Raw genomic sequence first — 22,291 nt, 5'->3', positions numbered from 1 at the left:
AGGAAGGCCATTATTCATTTTTGTTTTTAAAGGCTCCAACATGCTTGCATGTGTCAGCCTTGGTCACCTAATGGCGGTTCTCAATGCCGCTCAGTCACTAGCAGCCTCCCTATTCAGTCCCATATCCCTGAGGTCACACTCAGTGACCTCATCCCATGTCTTTTTCGGTCTACCTCTCGCAACCCTTCCCCTAGCGCTAACACTTCTCACTTTCTGTACCCAGTTGTCATCCCTCATCCTCTCCGCATGCCTAAATCACCTCAATCTGCCTCTCTTCATCACAGCACCAGTACACTTCAGTCCCATCCTACCTCTTAAGTATTCCATTGTAAACATAGCCCCGCCAGGCCTCGCACTCCTCAGTTCTCTGAGTCTGAGATGATTCCCTCATGTGGTGGCACTGATACAGTGGGTACAGAACTGCCTGGTTATACAAAGTTCCCTCAACTCCTTGTCCCTCAAAGGGAGTATGGTAGATTGCAGGAAAAGGGCAGCTTCAGCCTGCAGGTTAAGTCCAGAGGAGCCTGTGGCCACAACATCTACCACTTCTAATGCATATGTGGTGTTGTGAGTGGCTGAACAGCCTCATCTGCAGGGGGTGCCTTGCAGAGGATAGAGTGGAGAGTGAAAAAATCCCTTCTTTAACCCGCGGCGTCCCGTTGACGTGAATTAACATCCACACGTTTTGTCACTGCCAATCCCATAGACGTACATAAACGCGAATCAATTGCAAGGTCCCTAATTTGCACAATTTTCAATTTTCACTAGTGATTTTTGGTACGTATTCACAGGACACCTTCCTCTACAAGATGCCAGGCAGGGACAATGCTTTACCCAGCATGACCTCCTCCCCTCCCTGCATGCCATTGTCTCAGCAATTCTCCTGTTATCAGTGACCTGGCCAGTAAAGCCATGTCAGGCCACGGTACGAAATTCAGGGCCAGAGTGATTCCCCAATCGATGACAATGTGGAGGACAAACATTAGAGGAAGAAACAGTCAGAAATGATGATCAGGTAATGTGGCAAAAAAAGGTCAGGTATGGTGATGAGTTAGTTAGTGAAACAGTGCTTATAATGCCTATATTACTGTTTGAAAACCAATATACTCTCGTACTACATATAAATTCATACCAAGTAAATAAATAAATACCATTTATGAGTGGTGTGAAATAGTTACCCTCCCATAGAACTTGTTTTCTTTGGTGCCAGCCTGTTAGAAAACCCAGTAAGGTTAGGAGGTACTCCTACCTGGATCGAGTATTTTAAACCTCAGGTGAACGATTTCTCTATGAATTTTCAATGTTTCTCACCAAAAGCGGAGGTTTGAGCCAAAAAAAAATTTTTCCAAAAATGGTTGGGATTGGGGGGAGTCAGTGGTGGAAAAGTGGTCGGGATGGGGCGGGTTAAGCCTGTCACTGATAGGTCAGAGAATTGGTCAAGTGTAGTTAATGAAGTGGCATTGTATATACGTATCAAACTTAGAATATGACAAAATTGTTGGGGTACTGAAGCCATCTAGTGCTAGACTACAGGAAGGCCTGGATATTGAATGGTCACTTCTGTATGGTAATTAAGAGAGTGCGGACAGTAATATTGAACTGTCTCCCCTGTACAATACCAGTATACATAATTAGACTTTCACTTTCTGTGATGTAACACTGCATTGCTCATATTATCTCAGATTTAAAGAAATTATCTCATTTTCTTGTGGAACTGTATACTCAGTAGCTTACTGCAGCAAGAATGTTAACTCCTGTAATCTGGCGACTTATATTTATAGTATTTTCTTCTTGCAACAGCCAGACGATTTTCTTCAATTTAGGTCAAACTTTTAGTGATGAAGGGGTTAGTAAGGGCTATATTTAACTCCTTCAGTTTGAAAAGTCATTCTAAAACTGACTTCAGTATACCATCTGGTGATACCAAGAATATACTATAGGTAGTGGAAAAGTTATGCACAACCTTTTGAATGTGGTGACATATTTTTTCAGTTTGTTCTTGCTACATCCATGTGATTTTATTCAGCTTTGGGAAAATCTCTTGTAATGAAGGGATTAGTGAAAGCTGTATCTAATGTCTTCAGTTCAGAAAATCTCTCATAAACATAATGCTGTAAATCCTCAGAGAGCAGCAAAAATAAAATATGGGAGAGCAGTGGAGTGAAGTGATCAATATATGATGAATTTCTGTGCTTCCACAGAGCTTCCACAGCCCTTGAAAAGTGTGGGAACAGAGTGAAGGAGGATCTTAGTGCCTGTCCCCTCCACCTCACCTTCTCAGGAATCAGTCATTTTGGTCACCAGGTTAGTATTTTTGGCCACCAGGCTTATATTTTTGGTCATCAAGTTAGTATTTTTGGTCTTTAGGTTAGTATTCTTGTATGCTGGAGCAACTCGTGGAGTGGCCTTGTCCACCAGTCACTACCTTAGGTTTTTCAGACTCTAGGTGCTTCACTTCTATGAACTCGAGCAATGTGCCGTATTTACAGGCCTGATGATATGAATGGTAAAGTTGTGAATGTGAAGGTGGATGGAATAGTTGGTGAGTGGGGTGTGCCTGCTGAGATAGATGAGAATGGGAGTGCGTTAGTGGACATTTGTGCTTGGAGGGCATTGGTGGTAGCCAATACCCTCTTCAGGCATAAAATGATCCACAGGTATACATGGCGAGTGATGAGAAGGGTGGGTGGTGAACTGAATGAAAGGAAGGCAATGATTGATTATGTGTGTGGATGAAAGGATGCGAAGATGTGTAATGGATGCAAGAGTTTATAGAGGTTGGGGGAGTGGACTTTCTGACCACTACTTGGTGGTGGCCAGAATTAGAATGCAAGTAAGATGGAGGAATAGAAGGGAAAGACGAGAGGAAGGAGTAGTTGCAAGGAGAGTGGAAAGGTTACAAGAGGATGAGAAAAAGGCAGAGTATAAGAGAGAAGTGGAGGAACGATTGGGCAAATATGAATTGGAGCAGATGGGAGATGTGGAAGGTGTGTGTTGGATATTTACAGAAGAAATATGTGCAGCATGTGATGTGGTGTGTGAAAGGAAGAGAAGACGGAGGGGGGTGCAAGGAACAGTGTGGTGAACTGAAGAGGTGAGACAGGCTGTGGCACAAAAGAAGAAAGCATACAATGAATGGATGAGAAATAGGGGCGTGGAAGAAGTTGAGAGACGGAAGAGAGAGTTATATGTAGAGAGAAAGAGAGAGTTGAAAAGATTAGTAAGAGAGAGTAAGAAGAGAGTGGATGAGGAATTTGGAAGGAATTTGAGTGTAAAGTGGAGGGACTGTAAGAAAATGTTCTGGAAAGAGGTGAAAAGAGTAAGACAGGGTGGAAGTGAAGTTAGCAGGGGAGTGAAAAATAAAAATGGTAGATTACTAGTGGAGAATGGAGAAAAAGTGAGCAGATGGAGAGAACACTTTATGGAATTGTTGAACATAGAGGATGGAAGTAATGCGAGTATAAGTGGCTGGGGAATGGCTGGGAGAAGGAGGGAGGTGAGAAGACAGGAAGAAATCAGTAGGATAGAAGTTGTGGAAGCAATGAAGAAAGTTAAATCAGGGAAAGCCCCAGGAATTGATGGAGTGTGTGGAGAAATGCTGAAACACAGGGGAGGGATAGTAATAGAATGGATGTGGAAGATGTGCAGATTGGCCTGGGAGGAAGGTAGAGTCCCAGAGGATTGGAAGTCAGATATAATTATTCCCTTGTACAAAGGAAAAGGAGAAGTGTGTGGTAATCATAGGGGCATTTGTCTTCTTAGTATAATAGGAAAAGTGTATGGTAGGATACTTATTGACAGAGTTAGAGAAAGAAGAGAGAAATTAGTTGGAGAAGAACAGGGAGGCTTTAGGAAGGGAAGAGGTTGTGTAGATCAGATATTCATTCTTAGATCTTAAGTGGAAAAGTTTCTAGAGAAGGGAAAGAAGACAATTGTATGCGGCTTTCATGGATTTGGAGAAAGCATATGACAGGGTGGATAGACAAGGATTATGGAAAGTGTTAAGAATATATGGAGGAGATGGGAAGTTGTTGAATGCTGTGAAGAGTATGTACGATGGTGCGAAGGCTGCAGTGCGTGTGGATGGTGAACTAAGTGAATTTTTCTCTTTGAAAGTTGGTTTGAAACAGGGATGTGTCATGTCTCCATGGTTGTTCAATCTGTACATGGATGGGGTAATAAAAGAGGTACAAGGTAGGGTAGTGGATGTTGGAGTGGCCCTGATGAGAGAGGATAGTGTTTGGAAACTCCCTGTACTGTTGATTGCAGATGATACTGTGTTGTTGAGTGAAGATAAAGGGGAGCTGCAAGGCTTGGTGGATGAGTTTGGGAGTGTGTGTAAGAAACGGAATCTAAAGGTGAATGTAGGGAAGAGTAAAGTGATGGTCTTTGAGAGAGGTGAAGTCAGTGAATGTACAGCGAAGTTGGATGGTGAGGAATTGGAAAATGTGAATACGTTTAAGTACTTGGGTAGTGTGATGAGTAAGGATGGAGGTTTGGAGGGTGAAGTGCTTGAAAAGGTACAGCAGGGAAGAAAGGTTGCTGGTTCTTTGAAAGCAGTGATAAGAAACAGGGAAGTGAGCATGGAAGTGAAAAAGTTACTACATGACAGGATTGTGATACCAACTCTAACGTACAAAAGTGAAACTTGGACGTTGTTGGAAGGACACAAGGCAAGAGTGAGAGCAGTGGAAATGAGTTGTTTAAGAGGAGCCTGTAGAGTCACATGGAGAGACAGGCTGACGAATGAGGATATAAAGGAGCGTTGTGGTGTGGATGTGGATGTGATAGGAAGCGTTATGAGGAACACACTGAGGTGGTTTGGCTATGTGGAGAGGATGGAGGGTGAAAGACTGACGAAGAGAGTGTATGTGAGCGAGGTGGAGGAGGGAAGAGGGAGGGGGGAGGCCGAGGATGAGATGGAGGGATGGGGTGGAGAGGTATATGAGAGAGGAGGGTGTGAGTTGGGAGCAGGGCAGTGGAATGGCGGGGGACAGGGCGACTTGGAGGCGATTTGTTTGTGGCCACCCCAAACGGGATTGAGGCGTCTGGCAATAGATAGATAGATAGATGAACCCATGTCTTGATATCAGCCCATGGCTTCAGTTACGTAGATTTCACTTTCCTCAGCCTAGCACTAGACATGTATAATCAACTTAAGGAAGGCAGATTGTTATCATGGAGTTTATGAAGACTCAAGGGAGATATATTGTTGTGAAAGAGTTTATGAAGAGTATAGTGAACAGTACATCTGATGGTTATTTTGAAAAATTAATCCTGTGGTGAGGAAGATAATATGGAAATAACAAGAATAGAACAAGAAGTACTTTGCTGTATGTCATTGATTTGTTGATGTTTACTGGACTCACATTAACTTGATATCTAGTATTTTTGAATTTTACTTTTTTCCCCCTCTTAGCTAAATAATTAAAACGTTTGCATGTTTTTATAATGTACCACTTAGTTTACGAGATTTGCAGACAAAGTCATTTATTGCTTAGGACGAATATAATGTATTGATAAACCATACTACTTTGTCTTCCACTTTAATTGAAATGCAAAATATATCATCATTATGAATTTGGTGCAGTAACTAAGGATTTCCTGCATCTTTGATAAATAGCTAGTTTAACTAATAAAACAACACCTTTTCCTTAGTCTGGTGTGCAGATTACTTAATCCTAATTAGTTCCTAGTGATTTCAAAACATTAAAATCATCTATATGTATGAGGGATGATTTTGATATTTTGAAATCAAAACAAAAGTATTAAGGATATATGGAGTAAATGGGAAGTTGTTGAATGCCGTGAAGATTATAAACGACAGTGCTGAGGCTGTAGTGCTTGTGGATTGTGAACTGAGTGAATTTTTTTATCTGAATGTTAGATTGAAACAGGGATGTGTCATGGCCCCATGGTTGTTCAATCTGTATATGGATGGGGTTATAAAAGAGATACAAGGTAGGGCAGTGGATGTTGGAGCCACGCTAATACGAGAGGGCAGTTTTTGGAAACTCCCTGTACTGTTGTTTGCAAATGATATGGTATTGTTAAGATGAAGGGAAACTGCAAGGCTTGGTGAATGAGTTTGAGAGTGTGTGTAAAAAATGGAATCTAAAGGTGAATGTACAGAAAAGTAAAGTTATGGTCTTTGAGAAAAGTGAAGTCACTGAATGTAGAGTGAGGTTGGATGATGAGGAAATAGAAAATGTGAGTGTGTTTAAGTACTTGGGTAGTGTGATGAGTAAGGATGGAAACTTTGTGGGTTAAGTGCTTGAAAGGGTACTACAGGGAAGAAAGGTTGCTGGTTCTTTGAAAGCAGTGATAAGGAAGAGGGAAGTCAGCATGGAAGTAAGAAAGTAATTGCATGACAGTATTGTGATACCAACTCTAACCTATGGAAGTGAAGCTTGGACCTTGTTGGAAGGGCACTCATCAAGGGTGAGAGCAGTGGAAATGAGTTATTTGCGAGGAGCATGTGTGTAATAACCGAACTGAAACTTAACAAATCAGTCACTGGCCTGACCGACATTCAGTCTCAGGCCCTCACACACCATAGGTGTGCACATTACTGCTGAGCCAAAGAGAGGATCCCCCGCTTTGCCTCTAGGCAATGTGGCCTTTTATAGACCCCATTACATCACTCTTCTCTCCCCTTGGTGATTAATTTGGTGAGTTTCAAACACATATGGTAGCGTAGCATTGGAGGTCACCACTGGGGACATTGTCAGCTAACCAACAACATCATTGCCTTCCAAGCCTCTCCTCACATCCCACACCACTGCCAACCAGTGTAATAACTAAACTGAAACTTAACAAGTTAATCACTGGCTTGACTGAAATTCGATCTCAGGTCCTCGTGCTCCACAAGCATGCATATTACTGCTGAGCCAAAGAGATGATCCCCTGCTTTGCCTCTAGGCAGTGCAGGCTTTAATAGACCCCATTACATGTGGAGTTGCATGGAGAGACAGACTGACAAATGAGGAAGTGAAGGAGTTTGTGATGCGGATGTGGATGCGATAGAAAGCGTTAGGAGAAATACATTGAGGTGGTTTGGCCATGTGGAGAGGATGGAGAGTGAGAGACTAAAGAGGAGAGTGTATGCAAGTGAGGTGGAGGGGGGGAGAGGGAGGGGTAGGCTGAGGATGAGATGGAGGGATGTAGTGATGAGGTATGTGAGAGAGGGGGTGTGTGAGCTGGGAACAAGGCAGTGAAGTGGCATTGGACAGGGCAATGTGGAACGGATTTGTTTGTGGCCACCCTTTATGGGATTGAGGCATCTGGCAGTAGATAGTTAGGTAGATAGAAATCACTAAAAATTTAGTAATTTGCACACTGGACTAGGGGAGATGTCTTGTTTTTTAGTTTAACTAATTATGTATCAAAGATGCCAGAAATCCTTAATGATTGCACCAATTCATAAATCTAGGATATCTATCTATCTATAGCCCGACGCCCTAATCCCGCAAAGGGTGGCCGCAGACAAAACACCTCCATGTTGCTCTGTCACCCACCATTTGACTGCCCCCCCTCCAACTCACTCTCCCCTCCCTCATATACCTCTCAACTCCATCCCTTCGCCTCATCCTCGGTCTTCCCCTCCCTCTCCCTCCCTCCACTTCACCTACATACACCCTATTAGTCAGTCTTTCATTCTCCATTCTCTTCAAGTAAAGTAGAAGAAAAATTAGTACAGTTTATCAATAATTTTTTTTTTTTTTTAATAGAACAAAGGAAGGAAAAACAAATGAACAAGAAAAAAAAGAAATCCATGCACCAGATTACTGGTGTCCTCTGTTCATAAAATATCAGTAACAGTTAGACTTGAACAGCTGTAGGTTGAAGTCTGGAGGGAAACAACTCTGGGGAAGCGAGTTCCAGAGAGATGCAGTTCGGGGAATGAAAGGATTCTGATAGGCAGAAGTTCTGCAGTATGGCTGAGTGACATTCCAGTCATGAGCGCTGCCAGCTGCCCGTGTAGCACGAGGGAAGGCATGGAGAGGTGGCACCATGGATGCAACTTCGTCTGAGCATTTGCTATAAAAATATCTGTAAAATAATGCAAGGGAGGCAACATTCCTTCTTACTTGTAGGGGAAGTAGTTTGTTAGTAATAGCAGGGTTATTAATAATTCTAACAGCTTTTTTCTGAATTTTGTCTAGTTGTTTTAATGCAACCTCTCCACATCCATTCCACAAGGGTGAGCAGTATTCAAGCTGAGAGTGCACATGACTCTTATAAATTATAAAATACTGCTCATCAGTGAAGAAGTTACGGACTCTTTACAATAATCCAAGTTTCTTTGAGGCTGTTTTAGCAAGTGATCTGACATGAGAGGTCCAGCTGAGGGTGTTGTTAAGCGAGACGCCGAGAATTTCAATACTTTTGGAAATGGGAATATTTGTAGCATTGAAGGGAATATACGATTCTGGCAATACTTGCCTATTAGTAAATTGTATATATTTAGTTTTACTAGCATTAAATGAGACAAGGTTATTTTGTCCCCATTCACTGATCGTGGATAAGTCTTGATTTAAAGAGATTTCTGTACTGAGTTGAAAGTTAGAGATATCAGACTTTGTAAATGGATGTTTGAGTGTGAATGAACTATGAAGTGTTGAGTCATCTGCATATGAATGGATGGGATTGTGGGTGACAGATAAGAGATCATTAATATGAACGAGGAACAGGGTTGGTGCCAGAACTGATCCCTGCGGCACGCCAGCATTAACTGAGTGGAAAGTGGAATATACATCATCTACTTTTACTCTTATTTTTCTATTTCTGAGATATGAGGAAATCAAAGGAACAAAAGAGTTTAGTCCATAGCAAGGGAGTTTGGACAACAGGGAACGGTGCCACACTCTGTCGAAAGCTTTAGAAATATCCAGGGTTCTCGTGAGTTTCTCCATGTAGGTCAACTGATTAATTGATGGTATGAGTCAGGAGATTGAGTATGTCAATAGTAGATCTTTCTTGGCAAAAACCATATTGTCTATCACTAATTAAGTTGTTGGATTCAAGATGTTTAACTGTGTGCTTATTATTTACAGTTTCAAAAACCTTACTAAGAGAAGATGTGACAGCTATTGGTCTGTAATCAGAGGGGTCAGAGGAACTTCCTTTCTTTGGAATTGGGTGAATATTGGCTTCTTTCCATGAATAGACTCTCAAAAATTTGTGGGAGTCACACCTTGTTGCCAATTAAGAAATTGCAATTGACTATTGAGTTGAAAAAAATTCATTATTCATTCATTTGATGAATTTTTGTTCATCTAGTCTAGTCCTACGTTGCCCCACGAAGAGCGTAGAGCCCGGGGCTAGGCAAGTTGGTCCTGACATTTAAGATGAGAGTGACCAGCCTTACTCATCCCTGAGTGGCATTACGTGAGCAGTAAACTGCAACCATCCCTTGGATATAAACCTACACAAGCTCAATCCGATTGGAGCACCGTAATTACCCAGTAAACCACAAGGTGCCAAAATTTGGTTATATGGTTACCACCCAGCGTAGCAAATGGTTTCCTGATGTGCAGGAAACCATTTGGTTTGTCACTCTTGTAGAGTCACCCAAAGGCAGAAGGAAGAGGAGAGAATGAAGGAAAGAAAGACGGAAGAGGGAGTGTAAAGTTACCTGTAGGCAGAAGGACGAGGAAAGAATGAAGGAAAAAATGACAGAAGAGGATGGAAGGAAAGAAGGATGGAGGAGAGGAAAGGGCAGACATCCGAGAGCAGCACTACATTGTGTGAGTGGATGCTGAATGCCCCCACCTACCACATGAGAAAAAATTCTTTTTTCATATCATCATGCATCACAATTTTCAACAATTTTGGGTCGTTGCGTTGCGCACATTCGCCTCCCCTCCCCCCACCTGACACTCCTGGGCATGACCCGACCCTGTGCAAATGAATTAGGTTCATATCTATTACTGTTCTTGTGAAAGAAATGAACAAATGCACAGACAGATTATTTAGATTTCAGTACAGTATACAGTATTATTTTTTATTATGTTTTTTTGGAAGAAAGGGGAAAAAGTAAAGGTGGGGCAAATGCCCTGAGGTGTATAGCTGTGGTGCTCATCCCCATAACTTAGTCCTATGAGGCTGTGGTGGGTTTTTTACCCAATATCTTGGGATATAAGATCACTACATCACAGTTACCTTTCATAAGTTGGACCCTAGGTGCTCAGTATATCTACCACCCCTTAAAGGGTGGATGGACACCTGAGTAAAGTGATGCCAGCTGCCCACACCAAGATTTGAATCCTGGCACTAACAGGCCAGCAGCTTCACAGTCAGCAACATTGACCACTCAGCCATGATAACTGAAAAGTAAATATAAGGAAGAGTAAAATGATGGTTGCTGAAAGAAAAGATGACTTACTGTTTGCTGCATTGGTGAGTGGAAAGAAATTGGAAGTTGTGGAAGAGTTTAAATATTTGAATGCAGTGATTGAAGAGAGAGGTAGATGTGTGAGAAAGAAGTGGAATTGAGAGTGGCTTTAGGAATCAAGGTGGCTGATGCTATTAGAATTAAGGTGGCTGATGCTCTGAAAGCTTTAATATGGAACAGAGGTCTTCATTCAGGGGCTGCAAGAAGACTGCATGAAGGTGTATTACTGTCCACATTAACGTGAGAGTAGTATAAATGGGACTATTAAGGAATACATGTGGGTTGCATGGACTAGATAGAGTAAGAAATACAGATTTATAACAGATATGGAATAAGTAAATTTGTTGATGAAAGGGTTGTTGTTGACCAACCCAGTCTGTCTGGCCCAGCAGACCCAACACCTTCAAACAAGCAACTGTCCCTGCAGGGCTGTCCTGTACGGTGAACCAAAGTTTCCTTGCAGTAGACAGCACCTTGCCAAAGTGAAGCACTGGGAAGAGAGTGGAGACTTGACTCCTGGATGGATATCATATTTGTGGAATACAAATGTGGGCGATTGTGTGTGTGTATGCGCCAATGCAAGATCGTGCTAGAAGAGTGAGAGAAGAGTTCTGGACAAATGTAGAGGTGTGCATGGAAAAGTTTGGAAGGAATGAGAGAGTGTTTTTGATCGGTGATATGAATGGTAAAGTTGGGAATGTGAAGGTGGATGGAATAGTTGGTTAGTGAGGTGTGCCTGCTGAGATAGATGAGAATGGGAGTGCATTAGTGGACATTTGTGCTGGGAGGGGGTTGGTGATAGCCAATACCCTCTTCAGGCATAAAATGATCCACAGGTATACATGGCGAGTGATGAGAAGGGTGGGTGGTGAACTGAATGAAAGGAAGGCAATGATTGATTATGTGTGTGTGGATGAAAGGATGCAAAGATGTGTAATGGATGCAAGAGCTTATAGAGGTTGGGGGAGTGGACTTTCTGACCACTACTTGGTGGTGGCCAGAATTAGGATTCAAGTAAGATGGAGGAATAGAAGAAGGGAAAGACGAGAGGAAGGAGTAGTTGCAAGGAGAGTGGAAAGGTTACAAGAGGATGAGAAAAAGGCAGAGTATAAGAGAGAAGTGGAGGAACGATTGGGCAAATATGAATTGGAGTAGATGGGAGACGTGGAAGGTGTGTGTAGGATATTTACAGAAGAAATATGTGCAGCATGTGATGTGGTGTGTGGAAGAAAGAGAAGATGGAGGGGGGTGCAAGGAACAGCATGGTGGACTGAAGAGGTGAGACAGGCTGTGGCACAAAAGAAGAAAGCATACAATGAATGGATGAGAAATAGGGGTGTGGAAGAAGTTGAGAGGCGGAAGAGAGAGTTATATGTAGAGAGAAAGAGAGAGGTGAAAAGATTAGTAAGAGAGAGTAAGAAGAGAGTGGATGAGGAATTTGGAAGGAATTTGAGTGTAAAGTGGAGGGACTGTAAGAAAATGTTCTGGAAAGAGGTGAAAAGAGTAAGACAGGGTGGAAGTGAAGTTACCAGGGGAGTGAAAGATAAAAATGGTGGATTACTAGTGGAGAATGGAGAAAAAGTGAGCAGATGGAGAGAACACTTTATGGAATTGTTGAACATAGAGGATGGAAGTAATGTGAGTATAAGTGGCTGGGGAATGGCTGGGAGAAGGAGGGGGGTGAGAAGACAGAAAGAAATCAGTAGGATAGAAGTTGTGGAAGCAATGAAGAAAGTTAAATCGGGGAAAGCCCCAGGAATTGATGGAGTGTGTGGTGAAATGCTGAAGCATGGGGGAGGGATAGTAATAGAATGGATGTGGAAGATGTGCAGATTGGCCTGGGAGGAAGGTTGAGTCCCGGAGGATTGGAAGTCAGGTATAATTATTCCCTTGTACAAAGGAAAAGGGGAAAAAGAAGTGTGTGGTAATCATAGGGGCATTTGTCTTCTTAGTATAATAGGAAAAGTGTATGGTAGGATACTTATTGACAGAGTTAGGGAAAGAAGAGAGAAATTAGTTGGAGAAGAACAGGGAGGCTTTAGGAAGGGAAGAGGTTGTGGAGATCAGATATTCATTCTTAGATCTTTAGTGGAAAAGTTTCTAGAGAAAGGAAAGAAGTTGTATGTGGCTTTCATGGATTTGGAGAAAGCATATGACAGGGTGGATAGACAAGGATTGTGGAAAGTGTTAAGAATATATGAAGTAGATGAGAAGTTGTTGAATGCTGTGAAGAGTATGTACGATGGTGCGAAGGCTGCAGTGCGTGTGGATGGTGAACTAAGTGAATTTTTCTCTTTGAAAGTTAGGTTAAGCAACGTTGAGTCTAGTTAGTACTTGGATGGGTGACCGCCTGGGAACACCAGATGCTGTTGGCATCCCTACGTGTCAAGTGGGGTTGGTGGAGGATTAGTGCCCCTCCCTGTAAAACAATTAACTCTAAGCCATTGGCCACCCCATATGGGATACATGGCGTCTGGCAATGAATGAATGAATGAATGAAAGTTAGGTTGAAACAGGGATGTGTAATGTCTCCATGGTTGTTCATTTTGTACATGGATGGGGTAATAAAAGAGGTACAAGGTAGGGTAGTGGATGTTGGAGTGGCCCTGGTGAGAGAGGATAGTGTTTGGAAACCCCCTGTACTGTTGTTTGCAGATGATACTGTGTTGTTGAGTGAAGACAAAGGGGAGCTGCAAGGCTTGGTGGATGAGTTTGGGAGTGTGTGTAAGAAACGGAATCTAAAGATGAATGTAGGGAAGAGTAAAGTGATGGTCTTTGAGAGAGGTGAAGTCTGTGAATGTACAGCAAGGTTGGATGGTGAGGAATTGGAATATGTGAGTACGTTTAAGTACTTGGGTAGTGTGATGAGTAAGGATGGAGGTTTGGAGGGTGAAGTGCTTGAAAGGGTACAGCAGGGAAGAAAGGTTGCTGGTTCTTTGAAAGCAGTGATAAGAAACAGGGAAGTGAGCATGGAAGTGAAAAAGTTACTACATGACAGTATTGTGATACCAACTCTAACGTATGGAAATGAAGCTTGGACGTTGTTGGAAAGACACAAGTCAAGAGTGAGAGCAGTGGAAATGAGTTGTTTAAGAGGAGCCTGTGGAGTCACATGGAGAGACAGGCTGACGAATGAGGATATAAAGGAGCGTTGTGGTGTGGATGTGGATGTGATAGGAAGCGTTATGAAGAACACACTGAGGTGGTTTGGCCATGTGGAGAGGATGGAGGGTGAAAAACTGACGAAGAGAGTGTATGTGAGTGAGGTGGAGGGGGGAAGAGGGAGGGGGAGGCCGAGGATGAGATGGAAGGATGGGGTGGAGAGGTATATGAGAGAGGGGAGTGTGAGTTGGGAGCTGGGCAGTGAAATGGCGGGGGACAGGGCGACTTGGAGGCGATTTGTTTGTGGCCACCCCAAACGGGATTGAGACGTCTGGCAATAGATAGATAGATAGTCTCTCCACCCACTTAATTAGATGATATGATCAGATATAAAGAATGGATGTAAAAGGGATAGTCTATCTATCTATCTATTGCCAGACGCCTCAATCCCGTTTGGGGTGGCCACAAACAAATCGCCTCCAAGTCGCCCTGTCCCCCGCCATTTCACTGCCCTGCTCCCAACTCACACCCCCCTCTCTCATATACCTCTCCACCCCATCCCTCCATCTCATCCTCGGCCTCCCCCTCCCTCTTCCCCCCTCCACCTCACTCACATACACTCTCTTCGTCAGTCTCTCACCCTCCATCCTCTCCACATGGCCAAACCACCTCAGTGTGTTCCTCATAACGCTTCCTATCACATCCACATCCACACCACAACGCTCCTTTATATCCTCATTCGTCAGCCTGTCTCTCCACAGGCTCCTCTTAAATAACTCATTTCCACTGCTCTCACTCTTGACTTGTGTCCTTCCAACAATGTCCAAGCTTCACTTCCGTACGTTAGAGTTGGTATCACAATACTGTCATGTAGTAACTTTTTCACTTCCATGCTCACTTCCCTGTTTCTTATCACTGCTTTCAAGGAACCAGCAACCTTTCTTCCCTGCTGTACCCTTTCAAGCACTTCACCCTCCAAACCTCCATCCTTACTCATCACACTACCCAAATACTTAAACGTACTCACATTTTCCAATTCCTCACCATCTAACCTCGCTGTACATTCACTAACTTCACCTCTCTCAAAGACCATCACTTTACTCTTCCCTACATTCACCTTTAGGCTCCGTTTCTTACACACTCTCTCAAACTCATCCACCAAGCCTTGCAGCTCCCCTTCGTCTTCACTCAACAACACAGTATCATCTGCAAACAACAGTACAGGGAGTTTCCAAACACTATCCTCTCTCACCAGGGCCACTCCAACATCCACTACCCTACCTTGTACCTCTTTTATTACCCCATCCATGTACAGATTGAACAACCATGGAGACATGACACATCCCTGTTTCAAACCAACTTTCAAAGAGAAAAATTCACTTAGTTCACCATCCACACGCACTGCAGCCTTCGCACCATCGTACATACTCTTCACAGCATTCAACAACTTCCCATCTACTCCATATATTCTTAACACTTTCCACAATCCTTGTCTATCCACCCTGTCATATGTTTTCTCCAAATCCATGAAAGCCGCATACAACTTCTTTCCCTTCTCTAGAAACTTTTCCACTAAAGATCTAAGAATGAATATCTGATCTACACAACCTCTTCCCTTCCTAAAGCCTCCCTGTTCTTCTCCAACTAATTTCTCTCTTCTTTCTCTAACTCTGTCTATAAGTATCCTACCAAAAGGGATAGTGATATGAGTTTACTCTATCTGAATGAGTTTGAGGGTAGGAGGAGCCATGGAAATCGAAAAGTAAGATGAGTGGATAAATAAGCAAGGTGGGAAATTTAAGGAAGCAAGAGAACGAAAAGGGCAAAAATGGATGGATGAAATATGTACGGAGATGCATGTGGGTTGCACTTCTTTTCTTATGTGGCAGTTAATATAATGGCTCTACCTTACAGCTACTTAGTGGCCTAGTGTTGTATGGATCATTTGAGCATTGAGCCAAAACCAAGAATTTTGAAGACTTAAATGATGAATGAATGGATGTGTGGCTTATTTTCACTGGGCCTTCTGATAATAGTTTTGATACTTTTGTACTTTCCTTCACCTGTTTCTGGATCCCTCCCACTCTATGTAAATAGGAAAAAGGGTTAAGATAATGAAACACTATTCATAATAGTTCAGACATGCCAGATTTTGTATTTAATGTTATATTTGGCAGGGCCAAATATAACATTAAAGAAAATGTTAATATAACATTAAATAAAAATTAAGCTTAACTAAGATTAAGCTGAAGCATAAAATACAGTATTGTACCAAATAGGCAAACATGTGTAGCATTGCAGAAAACCTGCATATACAGTACTGTATAGGCATGCATATATATAGTACTATATATGCAAACATGTACAGTGTTGTATTGGTCTACATATTGTACACAGTATTGTACTGAACTATGTTCATCTACATATACAGAAATGTGCAGCATAGGTCTACATATACTGTACTATACAATACTATATGGGCCTACAGATGCATTAATGTATAGTACCATGAAATTTTAACAGTGTAAGTAGGTGGAGCAAGTAAAACAGAACATGTACCATTTATTTGTATCTGATTTGTAAGTTTCAGATTGACTTCTCCCAAAAAGCCAGACATAGAAAACTCTTACTGTGCAGTGATTCCTTGGTGATCACGCACTTGGTTATAGGAGATTTTATTACCACTGCTAGATGAAAATCTGCATTCCTGCCATTATCACTCACATTCATTCATTCATTCATTCATCATCCAGTCCTACATTGCCCCATGAGGAACATAGGAGCCCAGGGCTAGGCAAGTTGGTCCTGACATCTAAGATGAGAGTGACCAGCCTTACTCATCCCTGAGTGGCATTACATGAACAATAAACCCCAGCCTCCCCTTGGATATAAACCTTCACCAGCTCAATCCGATTGGAGTGCCGTAATTACCCGCTAAACCACCAGGTGCCAAAATTTGGTTATATGGTTACCACCCAGCATAGTAAATGGTTTCCTGGTGTACAGGAAACCATTTGGCTTATCACTCAGTGTAGAGTCACCCACAGTCAGAAGTAAGAGGAGAGAATGAAGGAAAGAAAGACAGAAGAGAGAATATAAAGTCACCTGTAGGCACAAGGACAAGGAAAGAATGAAGGAAAGACAGACAGAAGAGGATGGAAGGAATGAAGGACAGATGAGAGGAAAGGGCAGACACCCGAGAGCAGCACTACATCGAGTGAGTGGATGGCGAGTGCCCCCACCTACCAGTATCACTGTATTCATTATTAGAAAACTTTTATGTGATGTACTGTCAGCTTTTCTTTGTGTTGTACCCATGAAATCCTGTGTTTAATCATTAGATACACTGTAAATTCTGGCTATATGCCATTCGTGTATTCCAAACCATAACAACTTTTCCTTACTGCTTGTACTGTACTCTGTTGAATTTGCAGATCAGCTTTTATAGATATCAGTGAATCTTAATTTGGCAACTGAAGGCAAATTACTGTGATTTTTTTACACCAAAAAGTATTGTAAAAAAACAAAAGGCAATGTAGAATGAGATGTTCCTGTATTTTATCCAGGTTGTGTATGCTCAGGTGGTTGAAGACGATGACTATCATCGCCTACTGGACTTAGGAGAGTGTGTGAGGAGTGTTTTCACTGAGTGCCAAGTGTGTATGCCTGACACACGCACTTTTTTCCCGCACCTCACCATTGCCAAGCTGAGCAAAGCACCTCGTATTAAGGGCAAGGTTAGTTTTCAAGGTGACATTGGTAATGGATGTTTGGTACAGTACCTACCTCTATAACACAGATAATGATATTTCTTAGTTGTACAGTGATGCATGGTGCTGGAGAGGGATGCTTTCACATGGTGGCAGTGATATAACTGGGCAGTGAGGAGTGTCTGGTTATACCAATATCCCACAACTCCCTCCATGCCCTTCAGAAGGTGAATGGTGGCCAGCAAGAGAGGAAATCATCAGCTTGCATTCCATTAGGTTGTTCAGATGAGCTTGAGGCAACAACAGTAATAACAGGTGATGCATAATTGTCACAGACTTTGTAATGTGTCCTCATAGCTTAAAAACTTATCATTTTCTTTCTGGTGACATAGTGTGAGTTTCATTTTTACTACCATCATAATCATATGATTGTAATTGGGTTGGAGAGTTGTTTCATACTCAGGAAGTTAGATAAAACCATCATTTACCCCTTAATAGGGTGCTCCAAAGCTGAATAGAATCATCTGGAGGTAGAAGGAATAGATAAAACTCACCTCCAAATTGAAGAAATTACAATACGGTAACCTTTTGCATTCATGTTACAAAGTGTAGGCAGTATATCATCAGAGCAGAATATCTGTACACTACCTGTACCCTACTGTATTCATATGGTATTTTTTACTGGTCCCTACTTTGTGAGGTGTGAGGCATGAAAGAGTTAAGCATATTTACCTTCTTGTTGTTAAATTTCTGTGTCATGTACTTTAATATTACTTTAAACAACCTTTCCCATGTCCTTACCAGTCAGCATGCAGTGACTGTTTTCTCAGTACAGTATGGTCTCAATAAGTTATTCTAATTCAGCTAAGCTATATGTCGAATAAAGTGAAATGCCAAATATTGCATAGTTCCCCCCCTCCATCGACTCAACATTCAGCGTCGAGCTGGATATTGTGTTATTATCCATCTCGACCGTCTATTCTGAAAACTTTCATATTAGTAAAAGATGAAAGCTAAGTATAAAATACAATAAAATAATGATACAGTACAGTAATACAGCACCAGTTGGCTACCATTTATGATCCGGTTGATACACCTCAACGCCGGATATTGCATAGAACTGCCAGTTTCACCACTACCTGTTGCATAATTTTGCTAGGTATTGCTCTAACCCTTTGATGCCAGGCTTGTTTTGGCTTGGCCTCCCTCTCTTTATGGGCACATTTCCCAGAATAGCCTTTTTCCAAACCTCCGTATCTGAAAAAGTACAATATAGCAGTTAGGGAAACAAATTAAATACCATATTACTCACCAACTCTTCTTCTTGCGAATGAAAGCATCCCCAGGTCTGCAGGTGATCGCGTCAGTGAGTAGGGACCTGAAGAAGATGAGTAACATTTGGCACTTGAAGTGGGATGTCTCCGTGTGTGTGTGCTCGGCCCTGGCTTTCACTGGGGAGGCCAGAGGCATTTATGACCTACATGGCTTCCACGCTCACCACCCTCTTCGCATTCCACAGCTCTTGGATTGTGCACCTCTTCTTCTGATGGGAGGGCATCACGATCGTAGGCCATTCCTACCCCATGAAGCAGTGTGAGGACATAATCAGATGTCTCATAGTGGGCAGGGATGGGCAGACATGACATTTCGCACACAATGTGATAGCTTCCATCATTTTCTGAGGAAGTTTCTCCACTACTAGGTTCACAAGACACAGTGATGTCCAAGACATGCCTTGTAGCACTACCACTGAGCCCTTTCCTAGTATGCTTGCACAGAGGCTTGGCAGGGGTGGATGAGGCAAGGTGTCCATGTGAAGTGGGAATGAAATCAGACAAGGCAGATTCTTATGACCGCTGTACACCTGGCTAAGTCACTGAGAAGACTGATCAGTGCTTGTGTCGGGTGGCAGGACTCTTTCCCTACCCTTTGGTGACATGATCAAATGGCGGCCAATTCAAACTGTGGCAGGATGGCGCTTGCAGTTCCTACCGACACCTGGCGGTAAGCATCCGCCCTTTTAGCATCAGTCCTGACTGATGCCCAGTACATAAAGGTTAATCGAGCTAGTAGCAGTGGATATTGCGTTGGGTTGTATATTACGACGACAAATAATTGAGAGTTTACTGTATTGTATCCCTGCTTTGCCCCATCACCCACCACTAGCTTAGTTCATCTGACTAGTGCTGTGTCTGAACTGCTTTGCTCTTCCAATATAATAATGATACCTGAATTTTTCATTCTTAACTGGTATCAGTATACTGGTGCTGAATCCAGCCTGTCGGACATGGGTACTTGAATTACCTTCACAAAGACAGATACAAGAATCTTCCAGCTCCCAGCAACAGTGCAAATCAAAGCCTGTAACCTAAACTCTGTGAAAGTGATTCTGGCCAAGTGGACAGGAAGCTGTTTTCATAGTGACAGATAATTGGAATGACTCTGAGGCCGGCATCAAAAGTGGAGGCAGAACAAATGGTCATACAAAAAAACACTAAATTGGTGCCTGAATTGGACCTCCATGTGCCTGTGCTGTACTGTAAAGATGTGGGCATGTCTTCTGATCATCTTGAGGGAACATGTTAAATATACGTCAGGTGTGTGCTACGTGTGATAGCGATTTCTCATGGTGGGACAGATTTCCAGAATCCATCCCCCCCCACCCCCTTCTTGCCAAGTGTGCATGTTGGTCGCATCTGGCAGACCATTAGGAAAGCACGACAATGAAAAATCAAGCAACACTTGACAGCTCCCAGGGTCACACGAGGTGAGGTAGATGATTCCTGTGGCATAATATGCTGGGCTGAATGTGGTGCTGGATGCCAGGCTTGCTAAAACACATCAAAGTCAGACTCTCAGTAACTCAGTGATAGTGGTGTTTTACGACCTGCCTCTGGGAGGGTCCAGTAACTGCTATGGTGTTCACTTGGCTTCATCAGCCCAGTGTGGCAAATACACCTTTGAACAACATAGGTCCTGTCAATTCAGTGCAGAGGCTAAAGACATGATAAAGTGCACATTTATTCTTTCCGGGGTCACCCTTGCTGCAGTTCTTGAGCATCATCTTGATGTTGCATAATCTCATAGGATGATCTCCATAATGGCTACATGATAAAGTGCACGTTTATTCTTTCCGGGGTCACCCTTGCTGCAGTTCTTGAGCATCATCTTGATGTTGCATAATCTCATAGGATGATCTCCATAATGGCTTGCCAGCTTCTCAGGGTAACAAGCCACCACAAGTGTCAGAGTCTGGGGGTGCCCTAGTGGCAGCAGTAGCTGGAGGAAGCAGTACATCCTTTGTGAAGGAGCCTTCTGAGAAGGGAGGTTCACTGATGAATATTTCCATGTTAGACTCCTGGTTATACAGTAGATTTAAACCGTGGAATCAGAGACTCATGAAGTTGAAACAGCTGCCACAGACTTATTTGTCTGGTAACTGTGGGAGGGGGAGGAGTTAGGGCAAAGAATATGGAAGGAAGAGGAGCAGGGTAAGAGGATAGAATGAGGGAGATGGGAGTGGTGTGATTGCCAAGAACAATATTGTACAAATATTTGAACGGTATTAGTATTAGTAGTAGAAATAGTAGAGTAACCCCAGTCAGTCTGGCTGAGCAGACCCATCAACAGCAGGCAAGCAGTCACCCCTGCAGGACCATTGTATGTAGTGAATGTTCCCTTACAATGGACAGTGCTATGCCACAGTAAGATGCAGAGAAGTGTGTGGAGGTTTGGCTCCCGGATGGATACCACATTAGCATCTCCACCCAGTAACAGGAGTGCTGTTGTACAGGTAGATTCCACATCACTCTGTAAAAGGTTATTTGGTTACCACTCAGAATTGCAGCTGGTTTCCTGCATGTCAGAAAATCATTATGCTTGTCACACAGTGTGGAGTCAGCAGCACTGCATTAAGTGAGTGGATGTTGGTCGCTACCAAGGATGAGAGACAATAAGGAAATCATTATGCTTGTCACAAAATGTAGAGTCAGCAGCACTACATCAAGTGAGTGGATGATGGTTGCCTCGAAGGAAGAGAGACAATAAGGATAGTTCACTGAAACGTCATCACTCTGCTACTGACGTCATAAAATCTTTGATGTCACAGGTAGCATGTCATGTGGTACCCAAGGTGCTTCCTGCTTCCCCACAGTGGATCATTTTTGCCCAATTTTGTTCAGTTTTTCTTGTCATTTTGAGATATATTGTACAGTGTTGTAACCAATAGGTAAATTCATTCTCTAACACTGGTATTACTTATCTTATATGAAAACATTCCATGACTGTATTAAGAAATAGGCCAAATTGCTAAGGTGATTTCACCAATTGAAGATAAAAAATGATACTGAGTTTCACTGCGATGCCTTTACTTGTCCCATATTTGCTTAAGGCAACTATTCAGTACAAAAATTAACTTTAATTTACCAAAATTTCCTGAAACAAAGTGAACCAAGTGATTAGCCTAATTGTAATAACAAAAACACTGCATGCACACATGTTCTGTGCTTTAGAATAACAATAGCGATAAAATATAACCCATTTTGGCATTGTTTAGCTGCATCAAAACATCACCTGTTTACGTACTAAAGACTATTACATTCAGCATTATCTACTCAATAAAAAATTGATACTTTATACTAAAGTAATAACTGAATAGAAAAGCAGGATGGAAATAGTTTTTTTTTTTGTTTTTATGCTAGGAAGAAGGAACCAAAGACCAGGAGCCTGCAAACTGTTCCATCCAAGAAAAAACAAAAACACTACAAATGAGAACCAAATTGAAGATCCACTCATTTTGAGATGCCTGGACACACTGTGTTTGAAAGACTGGAGATCATAGAAAGCAGAAAATACAGACAGAGGGAGACAGTTCCAGAGTTGACCTGTAGCATAAATGAAGGACTGGGAGTAGTAGTAGTAGTGGTTGTTCCCTAGGCAATCTGGCCGAACAGCCGCGAGTCCCTTAGGAAGGCCATGGCCGAGACCGGGCTTTCCCACAGAGCTCTCAAAGAGTGGATGTTGTGTTGTTGGCGTAGGTGATTGTGTGGAATGCAGTCTTCCATAATGTGCTTAATAGTATGGG

At 42.5% G+C, this 22,291-nt stretch overlaps 1 protein-coding gene across 1 annotated transcript in view; it reads left to right on the top strand.

The window, feature by feature from the left end:
• LOC145402860 (uncharacterized) overlaps positions 1 to 22,291 on the top strand; it is a 57,177-nt gene that overhangs the window by 11,135 nt on the left and 23,751 nt on the right. Inside the window, exons 3-4 of the mRNA XM_080274768.1 lie at positions 2,202 to 2,304; positions 17,065 to 17,235. Of these exons, the coding sequence (XP_080130894.1) occupies positions 2,202 to 2,304; positions 17,065 to 17,235 (274 nt within the window). The remainder of the gene's footprint in view (positions 1 to 2,201; positions 2,305 to 17,064; positions 17,236 to 22,291) is intronic.

The sequence above is a fragment of the Coenobita brevimanus genome, chromosome 59, assembly GCF_032717465.1.
Source record: "Coenobita brevimanus isolate Jiangsu-jjx chromosome 59, ASM3271746v2, whole genome shotgun sequence".
Lineage (NCBI taxonomy): Eukaryota > Metazoa > Arthropoda > Malacostraca > Decapoda > Coenobitidae > Coenobita > Coenobita brevimanus.
Note: the sequence above shows the minus strand (reverse complement) of the source record. Positions and strands in the feature narration are given on the sequence as shown.